General features: G+C 36.5%; 1 protein-coding gene across 1 annotated transcript; it reads left to right on the forward strand.

Annotated features, from left to right (window-relative positions):
* Positions 1–1,182: 1,182 nt before the first annotated feature.
* Positions 1,183–16,388, forward strand: LOC140245566 (shiftless antiviral inhibitor of ribosomal frameshifting protein-like). The gene is made up of 5 exons (XM_072325130.1): positions 1,183–1,269; positions 6,898–7,068; positions 9,014–9,165; positions 11,710–11,857; positions 16,164–16,388. The coding sequence occupies exons 1-5, from the start codon at positions 1,183–1,185 to the stop codon at positions 16,386–16,388; spliced, it is 783 nt and encodes a 260-aa protein (XP_072181231.1).
* Positions 16,389–16,620: the final 232 nt, after the last annotated feature.

The raw sequence follows: 16,620 nt of genomic DNA on the forward strand, positions 1-16,620 counted from the left end.
ATAACGATGATGATGATAATAATAATAATAATAATAATAATAATAATAATAGTAATGATAATAATAATAATAATAATAATAATAATAATAATAATAATAATTATTATTATTATTATTATTATTATTATCATCATCATCATCATTTTTTATTATTACTATCGTTATTATTATTATTATTATTATTATTATTATTATCATTACAATTATTACATAAATATCTATGAGCTTGCAACCGTTTTTACGGCCTTCGATCTTCAGGGCTTTTGAAAAATAATAACAAGCCATCGTTTTGTAACGAAATCGGAACAAAATCATGGTGAAATGAAAACAGCAACAATAAGCACACACCAACGTTATTCGTAATACAGTATTCAAACGTAAGGCACCAAATATATTCGAATTAAGTGTAGCAAAACTAGGTGGTATGATATACCGTCATTTTATGGCGTTGGGAAGAAGTTGTGTTGATTGATACAGCATCATTATCCAATGGACAGCGAGATGGCTAAATAAAATCGCGTGTTATTATTATTATTGCTATCATTTTTTTTTTTTGTAAATAAAGGGTTCAAGTAATACCATCAGTGAGTCTTAATGTACCGAGATAATGCATTTTTACTCATATTCGGGGAAAAATATGCTGCATATACCTGTGGTCATGAAAGCTTTTATCTAAAAGGCTAATTAATCAAAGGTTCCGCTATATGAAACCTTAACCTCTACAAAATTTTGTTTGCTTGTTCTGGAGATTGACGTTATAAGTATGCTTTTTTGCTGTTGTTGCTTACTTGTCTAATGCTAATCTGTATCCAAACTATATCTTTATCTTTTAAATGTATCATTTGCCTTAACATCTTACTGTCTCTTAAGCGAAGTTTCATTCTCTCTTTAAAATGAAAATATACTTTTGAAGATTGAAGTTCTTGTTTTGCTTTAACATCATATGACAATTTTTGCATATTTCCTACTGATTTTGGGCAGAAGTAAAGAAATCAGCCATTTCCATCGATAAGTGAGATTCCTCCAGTATATACATGGAATACGCACCAAAATTATAAGAGGTGCCAATGCATTATAGTGCTGACAAGACGGTAATGTTTGCATCAAAATCACACTATCCAACCGGGAATGGCTATAGCATAACCTTCTTCTACAGTAAGTCCAACGTTAGATGGGTCTTTAATGTTGTTTGTTTGTTTTTTACCCCTTAATATACAGAGACATCGGATCGGAAGGGAGCGCATCAAATACAGGACAACTGTTAACGAGGTGAGACTTAAAGGACTAGTCCACCTTCATAGACATGTGGATTGAGTGAATGCAGCAATTAGAACACATCAGTGAGAGTTTGAAGAAAATTTGACAACCCGTTCAAAAGTTATGATTTTTTGAAGTTTCTGCTCAGTCACTGTTGGATGAGAAGAGTACTATACTTATAACGATATAAAGAAAACATAGAAAAGATTCAACATATTTTGGCTTTTCTCGCACAATAAAAGAACGCTTGACTTGCCTCTTTCAGAAGGCAGGCGGAATTATATTACCCTTAACATAATACGTCAGTGACAAGTCAAGGAAATGGCACTTTCTTCAAAAAATGAAATTTTGTGAAATGGTCTTTATATTTTCCTTATATCGTTGTACGCATGTGACATCATACACTGCAGTAGTCTTCTCATCCAGCAGTGACTGCATGCGCAGATACTTTAAAATTCATAACTTGTGAACGGATTGTCCGATTTTCTCCAAACTTTTACTGATGTGTTCTACTAATACTGTTGCAGTCACCCAATCCACGTGTGTATGAAGGTGGATTTGTCCTCTAAACTTGTAGGCCATGGGGTGAAGCTGAAAAAGAGGCTTAGAAAATGGGTTTCGTTCCAGCAACACTGGCACTACTTTCTGAATGCGGAAATGTGATGTTTTGTACATCCTAAATATACAGTAAAAAGTTCTCCTCGAAATATCCTGCAGTTTTCGCGAAAATCCATATTTTATAAACTACGACCAGCAGCCCAATACACGTATCGTAATGGGGCTGCGGATTGTAGCATTTAGGATCATGACAGGGTAGTATCGCGGACAACCGTCAACCTTAAATCGAACAAAAAATTTTCAATTTGAAGACTTATAAATAAGGTTGAAGTATTGACAACAGGGTTCGTGCAAGGTTTGGTTCTACAAATAGTCATTTTCTGTTCGAATTGATGACTTAATATGACTAGGTCGAGAGGAATCTGGGAGAGCTACGCTGAATTGACGGTCAGCGCAGGCGCACATATCACTGCGCACAAATTTCGAATCCATTGACTGGATATGATGTCTGTGTGCGCATGCGCTGGCCGTCAATTCAGTGTAGCTCTCCCAGTTTCCTCTCGACCGAGTCACATTTAGTCATCAATTTGAACAGAAAGGAACTATTTGCAGAAGCAAACCTTGCACGAACTCTGTTATCAATACTTGAAATTTATTAATAAGTCTTCAAATTGAAGATTTTTCCCGATTTTAAGTTGATATTTGTCCGCAATACAATATCCGTCATGATCCTGTATGCTACAGTTCACAGCCCCATGACGCTATGCGTATGGGGCTGCTGGCCGCAGTTATGCGTATGGGGCTGCTCGCCGCAGTATAGTTCCCATAGTGTTTCTAAGCTGAAATACATATACACATTTGTAAAGCACTGCTTTTAGCCATATACCTAGAAAAAAAAAATGAAGTTTTGGTTTAATAGTTGCATTATATCTCATGTTTCAGCTTTTCCTGATGCTGGCTATGCAAAGGAGGACAAGAACAAGGTGGTTCGAGACCATAATGAGAGAGAGCACTGACTGACCGTCAGAGGTCAAGGCAAATGCCTTATATTCTGCTCAAAGACATGTTATTAATCAAATGACTTATCATTCAAGGCAAAAAAAAAAAAAAATTAAGAGCGTTTGTTTGTGTGTGTGTCCGCTTGCATGTGGGAGAATCTTATTGTACACACACACACACACCCTCACATGCACACACACATACACACACACATAGTTATGAAGATACCCAAGAGTATTACAATATTATTCTACATGCCTTGGCCATTTATCACATCAGCATCATAAAAAAAGATTATCATAAACAAGAACACACACAATGATATAATACATGTATTGATCAGTGCATTACACATACACAGGTGCATAAAAACGCTGACATATTATATACACTCACACGCACACATACTAACTCATTTACACACATGAGACATTACTATTAAACAGATCATATTGTTTATCAGTAAACATGTTTTTATTTTCTTCTTCTTCTTCTTCTTCTTCTTCTTCTTAAGAAGCTTTAATATATTTAGATCACATAGCAATCACGTTGTTCATGAAATATTACAGTACTTTAGAAAATTTAATCTTCATAAAATTTCCTGAAGTTTTCATTGCTATCATTAGGTTGGTGGGACACTACCTCCTTTCATGTAAGATAGCTCAAAATGATAATCAGTCAAATTTTCTAGTTTTAATAAATTTCCTGGAACATTCCATGGTCCAAATATCCTTGAAAGGGTGTAAAGGTTTTGAAGAATGCCAATATATAAAATAAAGGCAATATTATAGTTGACCCATTCATGAGTGAAAACTGTTGGATTCTGTATTGGAGGCAATGTGTACCTGAAAATCTTGGAGAGAATAAAACAGGTTTGGCATTAAAAATTATGATAATATTGCAATTAACTTCCAATATCAGAGGATCTGTGCAAACCTGACTCAACTTATGCACAATTTTCATTTGGCTGGTATTAGTTTTAGCAAACTGATTTTGTACTCACACCTACATTGTACTGACCTTTCTACATGAACATTCTGTTTCAGTATTAATAATAGTTACATATCTTTTTCCCCCAGAGTGGAAAAAACAAATTTTAATCATAGTCATTCAGTTTTATGAAAAAAAACCACACTCAGGAAAACATCTTTGTTCTTAGAATAATTCAACCCTAATCAAATCATAATAGTGGGCAGAAATGTTTGCTAAAGGGCGAACAATCACATACTGAGGCAAGGAGTCAAAACATGTTGCATAAACATTGGCATTCAAAATACAGGAAGCAATCTGTATTACAAAGACATTTTATCATGCACAACTTTGGTAAGATGTCAATTCTTGAACATTAATCACATTGACCAAAGCATTTGTGCATATACAGTACATTCTGTTGTTTCTGAACTTTGAACTGAAGTTCTTTGTGTATGTGTGTGAATGTTTCAGTGGTAGATATATATTGCTCCATTTTATCAAGGACAACTTATAGTAACATGACAATGTTTTCATTCTTCAATATCAATCATATTGACCTATTTCCCTTGGCAAGTAATGAGCAGGTTGACTCTGTTGCAAATGATGCATTTTACAGGCAACACAGCTGAACCTGAAGAGCTTCCAGAAGAAAATCTTGATCTTGCTGTGAGCGTCTTAGGGGAGGAAACAGATGCTCCTGCTGACGGACCAGGCTCCTCCTTCAGCTTTTGTTTCCTAGCGAGATTCAGGCGTTTGCTATCTTAAACCTCTTGTAGCACGTTTCATGGAATCCTATTTAATACAATGGAGAAATGAACAGCAATTATTAGCCATTGGATTTTGTTAGGGGGAAAAAAAGGCTAAACGCTAGGGGGAGGGGTTGAACGTTACACTCAATATATCATTAAATGTACGGTAGACTATTGATTGCCAATATTTGAATCTTGTAATTACCAATAGGCCCTAGTACTATGCCAGGTAATCATTAACACTTCATGATCATTGTCATCATCAACTACTTCAACTTGTACTTGCAGTGCAATTACTGATTTTAAATTACATCTACAGCTTTCAGCACCTGATCACATGCAATATCAATTATCATAATTATGAATACAACTGCCTTATCATCATTAATACTAGTAATCCTTGGCCTTTCACAATCACCACCACCCACTGCTTTATAATTTGGCTCAACATAATGGTAATCATATGTTTTAGGGAGTTTAATTGTTGAAATTATGTTATTGTCATTGTTGGTTTTTTAGACCTATTTATATCAAATATTAATAAGTTAATTTAATGAGATGCTAAATGGGTGTTTTGAGGGGGGATTCGCCAATTTCGGGGTGAGAGAGACAGGATGGATTTTTAATATTAATACTCCATGGCCATGATTATGAAAATATAAATTTACATGCACTTTAGACCTTTTTCAATCCAGTCCTGTGTGTCAAGATTTTTACAAAACAATATCACCGATCAGCTACATCAACCTAACCTGTTTATGGGGCTGGGTTGTACATAGAACAACATGTATCAGTTCATCTACTGATCTAGGTTACATTATAACGGCGCTATGCCATGCCAAGGTGAAATTCAAGATAATTTATCTAAAATGTAACAGACACGCTATCAAACGGCTAAGCTACTGCATTAGCGTCCATTATAACATACATAAGCAACGTTCATAACATAGCTAACGTTGTACTTGTACTACCGTAGTCATCATGCATGGTCATTAACATTACGCATATAGAGACTGCACTGCAGTGTCGACTGCTACGACTGTATGCACGTAAACTAACCTGTAAATTATCCTATGTAGGTTGCAGTCAGCCCCCCTGAGCAGCTGAGTCACTTCGTTCTGGTCTGCGATTCCACGGTCTCCCCCACTCAATTTGATCCACTCTTTGGCACACAAAATAGGTTTCGTCTATCTTAGGTTTGTCATAGCCGTGAAATTTCCAAACTTCATCGATGTTACATGCATAATTACGCATCTTAAAAGTTTCGGCAGAGCAGACGACGTAGACGCGTTGACAGGCTCACAGGGGGCGGCCATTTTGACTCGTAAACAAAAATTCTCGATTCGGATTGGATAACATACATCACATGATCGTTCGCGAATGAATATCGTACACGGCGAAGTGTACATATTCAGCTCCTCAGTGACAAAAAAGTTCACTGTTTCCCCCTAAATTACCAAAATACTGCAGGAGGGTTTGTGTCGAACTTTTTCCTGTAGCCTTTTTGGTTATTTGTTTACACGTAGCTGTGGAGACATTTTAGTGCCGCAGTTGTCGGAACGAAACAAGCGAAAAAACCAGCTCACCCCATGGCCTATTGCAAAGCACATGCAGTATATCGTCTTAACGAGAAGTGGAAATCAAGGAGGCTACGTGATGTTCAAACTCACTTGGGCTTGTTAAGGACGGTTTATAAAAAGGCACCGAAGGAAAGAGGGCGATTTGCTGAGACGAGAAGACAACTCCTCAAACTCGCGTGATAAGTCTATGCCTTATATAGTTTCTTGCCTCCTCCTGCTACACGAGTTAGGTTGAATATGGAGCGAGCTTATAAGGGTGATAATCTTGGTATTGGTTGAGATAAGGAGTCAGCTGTTAACTTTTTGCGAGATACTTAGAAATCACTTTATGAAATGCTAAAGAGTGTATACAATTCTAAGAGAGGATTCAAAGTTTATTTGATGAAAAAAAAAATGTTTTGAAATGGCTGGACATAGTCATAGGCCTATCCAAAAACAAGGTGAAGCAAAGTGGTTCTCATAAAAGATGAGTCCCACCTTTTACTAGGACCTCTTTGTGGATATTGCCAGCCCTTTTCATACCAATTTTCATCAAATAAACTTTGAACCTTTGTTAGAATTCTTATGCTTTTTCGTATTTTCATGAGAGATTTTCTAATTTCCTCACTAAAAAGTTGGAAACCGGAAGCCCCGTCTCAACCGAAACAGTACCACCCAAGATCCACCCCTTTAACTTTAACAAGCTATTCTGTCTCTGTTGGTATCTAGTTTAACCCTAGTTTAAAGGAACAATTGCAGTAACTGTTGCCATTTTCTTTTCTTTTTTTTTTTTCTTCTTCCAGCCAGATGAAGACAAAATCAGAGCCGTATGTCGGGCTATCGAACGAGAGTCTGGTAGCCTCGGCGTGCGTTTCGTTGTCAGACAGAACGGGACGACGGAGTTTACCGTCCGGGGCTCAGAGAATCAAAAAGAACTTGCTCTGCGCTTGATCCACATACGATTGAAAGGAGTGGTGAGGCAATTATCCTATATACCAAGAAGTTGTATGCCTGAAATTCATTAATTTTCTTCTTCCTTCAACAATTATTTACTTTTATCTACAGCGAAAGAATTCCCATCAGACTAGATACACTTTCAATACAGTCGGACTTGAAGTCAATTGTGTGTGTGTGTGTGTGTGTGTGTTACGTGCATTTCATTTCATTTCATTTGCATGCCTGTTGTGTGTGTTTGTTTTGTTTCATTCAGATTTCTTACATGTAGGCCTATAATGATTATGTGTGTTTGTGTGTAACTCATCACTATAAGAAAGTTTTCTAACATCAAGTTGATGATTAAGTGGATATTCATAAATACTCTAGAATCGCAGATTCACTTCAAAAACCTATCGAAATAAGTGTAAATAATACAACTCGGCGAACACAGAATTCCGGCTTGAACTGTGTACTGAGTAATCTATTTCCACGATGTCTTTTGCTGATGCGTGTGAATATAGGTCTTCAGATCACAAACAGGAATCCTTCGATCAAAGTACAATGTCTGTGGGTTTTTTTTATCCATGCACTAATTTCCACCTTTCCTGCCTTTCGTGACGTCAACCACAGCGAAGCCAGCTGAAATAAGCGTATTAACAGTATACCTATGTATACGGTGTGTATCTGGCCATAACCAGGTGTTCACCATGAGCAAGACATGTTTTACGCTGTGCAATCCACATGATTATCATTTCATTTTCTTGCCATTATTAGACTTAATCCTATAACGAATTTCTCTAGAATTTCCAGAAGCTCCAGAATTCTTGAATTATAGACCCATTCACATCATCAGAAATAAACAAGTAGTGGGATGTCAGGGGATCTCTGAGTTGTATTGAAGTATAAGTACAATTATATGAATAAGTGAAGCTTTTTTTTTTCAAGCTGGCATAAGATTGAAATGATTCCTATATATACCAGGAAACCCAGTTACATTCCTATCTTTTTATAGAGTCTCATTTACACAAGTCTCTTTACACCCACGCAAAATTGTGCACATAAAATCATTTTTTTTTTTTTTTTTTTTTTATTGTTCCATATTCCACATTTCAAGAAATGCATAGAACATAAACATCACAATACAAAAGCCTGGATGAATTGTCAAGTACAGCTTATAAGACAATAAAACATGTGAAATATGAGGAATCTACGTAGAAGCATTGCTTGTAGGGTGTAGATTCCCAGATGCGGATGTGAGATTATTTCTTACTTGGTATATGTAATTAAAGGAATGACAATTTGTGAATTGGAGAAATATAAACGCCAAAAAGTAAAAAGAAAAAGAAAAAGCAAAGAAAACAATGTCCGCGGCACAAGACTTCTTGAGAGTTGCGTGATCACCCGAGCGAGGTACAAGTCAGATGCAGTGTACAATAGCAGAGATACCAAATGTGTACAAAGGAAGTTCAGGAGATAATACAGAAATCACGAGCGAGGCACATGTTACATAATCGATAATGTCAGTAATGTGAAGTATGATCAGAGAATGTCAAGGAGGATTGAAGAATAGCTATAGATATGAATTCAGAAAAACTAGTTTAAGTTTATGCTTAAATGAATAGAGAGACTGGGATTGGATTATTGCTCTATCCAACTCATTCCAAAATTTAGGTCCTGTAGTGGTTATTGTTTTTAAAGCAGATACGGTCCGTACAGGAGAAAGATGAAAAGAATCTTTTTGTCTAGTAGGGTAAGAATGAACTTCAGTATTTTTGACGAACATCGAAGAAAACACATCAGGGAGACCACCTGAGTTTAACTGTCCGATTCTTGCATCATTCTTGCAATATGCATTTATTTTTGTATATGCATCATAAATGATAATAAAAAAGCAAACACAATAACATTGCACGTTGTACATTGTACATTGTACATGACTTCGATCGACACGTACAGCCTGCATGTATTTTACTTCGATTTCAGCCAATGCCCGAACCGCCCGCTGTAGTAGTTCCTCTGTCTGCCGAAAATGTCGAGCGACACAACATGCAACTTAGCGACCGGAGAGAGTTCGCATGCCGTCCGTGCGCTAAAGTTTGGTGGAGAAAAGTTTTCGAGTACAAGCCGGTCTCAAGGTAAATGCAGAAAGCAAGATGAAAATGTCTTAACTGTATTTCTATCAATATTAATACATTAGTAGAAAAACATTAGTAGAACACATCAGTGAAAGTTTGAGGAAAATCGGACAATCGATGCAAAAGTTAGTAATTTTTAAAGTTTTGGTGTTGTATGACTGGATAAGGAGACTACTGTATACTAGAGTTCATAACGTCATGTGTGGACAATATTATACAGAAAATATGAAGAGAATTCCACGAAAATTCATTTTTCATGAAAATTACACATTCCATCATCTTCATACTGACATATGTTAAGGGTAGTAATATTCCCCCTGCTTTCTAACAGCGGTTAGTTAAGTACTCTTTCATTACGCTGGAAAAGTGAATGCATGTTAAATTTTCTTTATATTTTCTTTACTATATTATAATTGTTGTCCTAAAATGATGTCATTAACTCAAGTATAGTCTCCTTATCCAGTGGTCCAACACCAACGTTTTTAAAGTTCATAACTTTTGCATCGATTGTCCAATTTTCCTCAAACTTTCACTGATGTACTCTAACGTTGCTTTCACTCAATCCACATTTCTCTTTGGGTTTTGGTTTCCTTTAAGAGTGATCTTGGGCCTTTATTTTATAGAGCGAAAGTTCAAAATATCAGAGCTCGCTCATGCAGTCTGTTGGGTCGCATTGCTGAACCACCTCTAGTTCTGCCATCATGCATTCCCGTATATATGAACACATAAGCTCGATCAATTTCCTTACATGACCATGTGACAATTTTATACGTTTTACTTTTCTGTTATATTGTATGAGTTAAAAGAAAATAGATTTTCAATCCGTTCTCCGTATAATTTCATGCCTATGAATTTGGGAACCTACAGTTTTACAAGCATCATAGCTTTTATGTAGGCCCCATCATATTTCTGACATTTACTTGTGACATCCTCAGATGATATGACCATATGAATATTTGTGTCAAGTATGTTTTTGGTGTTCTTTTTCTTTCTTCTCCAATAAAGAGACATGGTTGTATATATTTTGTATTCTTGTTTTACTCTCACTCATTTTATAATCTCATCACTGAGAAAGTGGAAAATATGAAAATGAATTTGAACTCAAACTCGAGAACATTGCAGCTGAGAAAAAAAAAAGACAAGTTTTCAAAATTCTTTATAATGTGTATACTGACCTGGTAGATTTAATGGGAAGTTAGTTTCATTGCTTAGTTGCCATGGTTGCTGTAACAGTGAAAGTAATACGATTGGTTTTACTACGACTTCGGGGACAGGAAAGACGAAAGGGGTCGGTACTAAAACCGTAGAAAGTATACAGTCAAATCTGTCTGTAGCGGCCACCCAAGGGAGACGAAAAAAAAGTAGCCGTTAGATAGACAAGTGGCCATTATAGACAGGTTCTTGAACATGCTTTTTCTCTCGGAGGGAATTGTTTTATGACAGGTGGCCGCTATAGACAGGCTTAACTGTAGATTCCTTTTAAGTGGAATATAATGATTACTCGAGACAATCCTTGTTGAAGTATCTTGGTGCTTGTTTTTGTTTTTGTTTTGTTTTTCTTTTCTTTTTTTAAGGTTTTATGAACCAGCAACTATATATATATCCAGAAGGGGGCGCAACCGGCGCACGCCCCCCTTTATTTTTCGTTTAAAACAAAAGAAATAAATAGAAACCAAATGAAATGAAACTCGGAAGTGGCACCAGAAATATTAGTTGCCCCCCCCTTTTTTTTTTTACAGAATTCCTGGATCCGCCCCTGTACTTGTATATCAAATGCAACCTTGAAGAGACTGTCAAGCAGGAGTGGAGATTATGACAACGTTCAAATGAGATTATAGTACACGTATAAGAGTTTTGTAAGATGCGATTTTGATGCACAAATTTTGCATAAGTCCCCATAAACGGGTGTATCTTATAGGAGAGAATAGTACAATACACTCACACACTATCCCTCCAAAAGCTTGTTTATTATCTCCATCGGTAAGAACTTTATTGAATTATAATTTAATTAAAACTCTATGAATGTGTAAATTTTTTTTGTCATGTAATGTATATGATGTACACGCATTCATTTATAGAATGATGAATAGTGTTCACCACTGGCCATTAGAACATTTTTTTTTTCTTATTTGCCCAACCATTGTACTGAACATAACAATAAATTACATGAACGGAGTATAGAAATAATAATTTTTTGCGATGTGGAAAGATATTTAAACACTCCTTGGCTGACAAAATAATTCTGATTCTCAGGAGAATAATTCAAATGTAATATGTTGAGCAATTCTCGTATAATATGACGTTGATGTATAGTTGTGATGATATACATGTACATTGAACTCCGATGATAGTTAATTAGACTTGATACTAAACGAATCGCGAATATAATTCATTGTAAAATCGTTTGTCTCGCTGTGATGTATACATGCAAATACATGATGTCATATATTGCGCTTCAACAAGTGTGATTTTGCTGTTTTGTTGTCGTTGTTGTTGCTGCTGCTGTTGCTTATTGGGGTTCTTTTTAATACTATGATAACATAGATGTCAAAGGTGCCATGTTCGTTACGACCCGATTCCAAAAGAGCGGGAGTTCGGGTGGGGCAAGTACCGCTGCCCGAACTGCGGGAATGTGTTCACAGGACGAGCGCAGGCCGGTGTACCTGCACCCTGCTTCAGGTGCGATCAAATGGTAAGTTTTACGAAAGAATACTCAATGAAAAGTGCATAACCCCCTTTAAATTTGCCCTTCACGAGCATTGCAATTGACATCATGAAACAATAATAATAGAGGACGCAATCGAGATCAAACAAAATCACTATATAGGACAGAGACACTCTTTCTGATTGTAGCATCACAAACGGCGGTGTTATCCGAAATACGGATACGGAAGTACATGTATATAGGTGACCTCCCGGCTCAACCCCCCCCCCCCCCTCAAAAAAAAAAAAAGGTATAGGCCAAAATGAATATTCACTTTTCTACATAGTTTGAAAGAGTAATCTCTAAGCTTTAAAATGACATACTTTTTTAAACTGGACCATCCTTACCCATTCAAATAGTGATAAAAATATGAGAGAGTTAGGAGGTGCAGTTTTATAACAACAACAAAAAAAAATGAGAGAAGAGGATTTAAAGATAATGGTCACTCAAACTTCAAAGATTTGAGTCGGTCAACCCAAATGACTTTTTGCTCCATTATGATACAGAGAATCCCAATATGCGACTTTTTGGCCCGAATTCACGAAGGTGGTACAAATGAAACCATGGTGTAAACCATGGACAAAAACCATGGAGCGCCAAGTGTCGCACGGAATATTTCGTTACGAAATTGGTCATTTCGTCGATGAAAATGATTATTTTGTAACGAAATGATAACATTTTGTAACTAAATGAACATTTCGTCCACGAAATGATAATTTCGTTAACGAAACGGTCATTTTGTCGACGAAATGACCAATTTCGTAACGAAATTCTGTGCGACACTTGGCGCTCCGTGGTTTTTGTCCATGGTTTAAACCATGGTTTCATTTTGTACCGCCTTCGTGAATTCGGGCCATTGTGGGTTTTGAGCAGTTTTTAAGCAGTTAGGTGTCACCATAAAGAGCTGGTATAGCTCAATGGTGTCACCAAAAACAAACACGTGATCACCCTAATTGGACAAAGAGCGCTCTAACCATTCACTCAAAGTGATACCCAGCGCCTTCTCTTTTAGCTATTCAGTAAAAATTTGCGATCTTTTGGCTTTTTTTTCACTGTTTTGTAAGGAATCCCCCCTCCCGACTATTTGTATCTTTTTGTAATCATGAAAAGGTAGATCGATGTTGTATAAATAATGCAGAAGAGAAAGAAATGAAATAAATCAATGTGCCGATGAGTATTTGACAGTGTGTGTGTGTGCGTGTGTGCGTGCGCGCGCGCACGTGTGTGGTTGCGAAGAATAGTTCAAAAAATTTGGTCAAGTTGATAACCAAATTGTTTAACCTTGTATTCGACAGTGGCATTGTCCCAACATAAAGGGAAGGGCTCACGAGATTGTGTTGACAACCACAGAGGTATTACATTATTGAGCTGTGTTGGGAAGCTATTCACGGCAGTATTAAATGATAGAGTAACTTTGTTTGTAGAATCACAATGCCTGTTAGGAGAGGAACAAGCTGGTTTTAGATGCGGATATTCAACTATGGACCATGTATTTTCATTACATGCTATTCTTGATTTTTATTTACAGAGAAGGAAAAGGGTGTATACAGCTTTTGTTGATTACAGAAAAGCATTCGATTTGGTTGATAGATCTTCACTGTGGTTGAAATTGTTTGACCATGGAATTAATGGTAAATTACTCCGGGTCGTTAAGGATATCTATAGAAAGTCAAAATCCTGCGTTTTTTATAACAATTCTAAATCAGATTCTTTAAAGAGTAACATAGGTGTAAAACAAGGCGAGAATCTATAACCAATATTATTTTCGTTGTATTTAAACGATTTTTCGTCATTTCTGTCTCAGAGATACCCTGGCCTGGATTCTCTTTCGTCAGGTATCAATGAAACGTGTTCTACCGAAGAAGTGAATATGTTTGTTGATTTATTCACATTACTATATGCAGATAATACGATTGTGTTGGCTGAAAATGCCGAGGAACTCCAGTGAGCTCTTGATGCTTTATTTGATTATTGGCAACTGTGGCATCTGACCGTTAATACTGCTAAGACTAAGATAGTTATTTTTCCCGTGGAAAAGTTAGAACAGCTCCTACCTTTCTTTTCGGAGATGACAAAATTTGTGTCTGCGATGATTATGTTTACTTAGGAACGACGTTCAATTATAATAACAATTTTAAGAAAGCTATAAACAAACAAGTAACCCAAGCCAAAAGAGCGTTGTATTCCATGAAAAGTAAAATTTTACCTCTCCTTCTTCCAATCGACGTAAAACTAGAGCTATTTGAACATTTGATCATGCCTATTTTGCTTTACGGCAGTGAAATTTGGGCTTTTGAAGACCTCGCCCAAATTGAAACTTTCTTTTGTAGATATTGTAAGGAACTTCTTGGATTACATAAGCGAACTCCGAATTGTATGGTTCACGGAGAAATAGGTAAAGATAGATTACAAAAAACAGTGACCCTTCGGATGTTAATGTTTTGGTTTAAACTGGTTAACAGTAATAATAATATGTCAAAGATAGCGCATGTTTTGTATAATTTTCAATATGTTTTATCGGCGAGGCAAGAAAATTCGATGACATGGGTAATTAGGATAAAAGAAATATTTAACAACTTAGGTCTTACTGCAATTTGGAACAGCCAAGCATCACATCTCACTTTAGCTGGCTTCAAAAGTTTAGTTAGTACCAGATTAAATGATATTTACAAACAAGAGTGGCATAGTAATGTAGACAAAAATTCTCAATGTTTAAATTATCGAATTTTTAAACAGGATCTTCATTTTGAAAAGTATTTTCGACACCTTAATGATTCACAGGCAAAAATTTTATGTAAATTCCGTTGCGCTAATCATAAACTGCCAATTGTTTCTGGAAGATACAATCAGATTCCAAGAAACGAAAGATTTTGTACCCATTGTAATGAAGAGAAAATTGGCGATGAATTTCACTACCTTTTTAAATACTTAAAAAAAAAAATATTACTGGAAATACCCAAACACTATGAAGATGGATCAATTATTTATTTATTTGTCTTTTCACTCTCTCCTCCTTTTTTCTTCCATCTCTCTACTTCTTCTTCTTCTCGTTCCCGTCTCCATATTTCCTTCATTCTTGTTCACTTAGCGTATGAATTCATTTCCGTATGTCTTTGCATTTTTCTTTTTTCTGTTTGTATTTTTCTTTTTTTTTCCTGAACCAAAAGTCACTCGTATATCTTTTGTTAATTCACCAGTCTTGTGTCCTTCTCACTCTCCCTCTTCACCTCCATGTCCCTTCTTTCTCTCTCCTCTCTCGTCATATTTCCCTTTGTTTGTTTGTTTGTTTTTTTTTTTACCATATATCGTGTATATATTGTATATTTCTGTACATTTTTTTTTCTTTTCATCAATCGCATTTCATTCTTATTTTTTTTGTTATAGTTGTTTTGTACACTTTTCAGAGTTATTTGCAATTATTATTTATTGATATTATAATGTGCTATATGTTTTTCATTGGACTCCGATACCCAGAGTTTGGGTTGTGAGTGAATAACTTTCAACTTTCAACTTTCAGCAACTACTTGCTTTGGCAGCACATTTCAAAGTGGGAGATGCAAAGATTAACTAATAGTTATCTTGAAAAACAATACAGTCAAGCCTGTCTTAGCGACCACCTGTCAATAGCGGCCACCTGCCATTATACGACCACTAAAACAGTTCCCTCCTGAATAGAGAAAAAGCATATTAAAGAATCTGTCTTAACGGACGCCTATAAATGCCACTTTTTCGTCTCCCTTGGGTGACCGCTATAGGCAGTTTTGACTGCATTATGACACTATTCCGATGGTTTAAGCAGATTCTCACACATAAAGTATCAGATATTGCGGTGGCCATCGTTATAACTCACAAAACTTTAATTCTCCGAACTTGAGTTTTAGTGTCTATCTGATTTTCTCTGATCCGCACACTTCGCATGAATTCGCATGATGTCCTGTCTTCTTTCGAGCCATTTTGGAAAACATACCATGTAGTCCCAAATCAAAACAATATTCGATGGTGGGTGCATAACCTTCCTTCTTTTTACCATGTTAAAATGCTTTGAAAATAAATAAGATGTTAAACTCTGATTATCCTTTCATGATTATCAGGCGAGGGCTCATTACGTTACCACAATAGGCAATTAATGATTTAAACGAGAAGAAAATTGTCTATGTACTTGTATATAAGAATCTGATATGGGATTATTATGTTCATATATAAAATATGGCCCCTCGCCCTCAGTCAGTCAATACTAGTATTGTTGCCGGTGAAAACTGATGATTTCTTATCTGTTTTCCCTTTGTTGTTAAAGGTTTTACCCGACAAAATCGGACCCAAGCCCGCGAGGGATGATGATGATGATCGAAGGCCAAGGGGTCGCCACGCCTGCCAAGCCTGCAACAACGGCCACATCCGCCCTTGCCCGTCGTACTCCCATATACAATACTTCAGCGTGCCACACGAAAGCACGGGGTCTACGGTCTCCACCTTCCTCACTCAAAATACAATGTCAGAGATCGATCTCGAGTTCGACTAGGGCCATCTCTCTGATCGTATTTGTGATCGATGATGCCAGGACTGCATAATACTGACAGAATTCTACCAATAAAGACATGCACATTATACATAATTAATTCTAACCCTTTGGGTGCCTTCATTGCCGATTGGCACAGAAAATCCCACAGCGTTGTAAACACTCAGTCCAAAGTTCAGGCGCAGAAAGGGTTAATGTTTTATGGTTAGAGGTTAAAGTGTACCGTGTACTACCG

The sequence above is a fragment of the Diadema setosum genome, chromosome 22, assembly GCF_964275005.1.
Source record: "Diadema setosum chromosome 22, eeDiaSeto1, whole genome shotgun sequence".
NCBI lineage: Eukaryota > Metazoa > Echinodermata > Echinoidea > Diadematoida > Diadematidae > Diadema > Diadema setosum.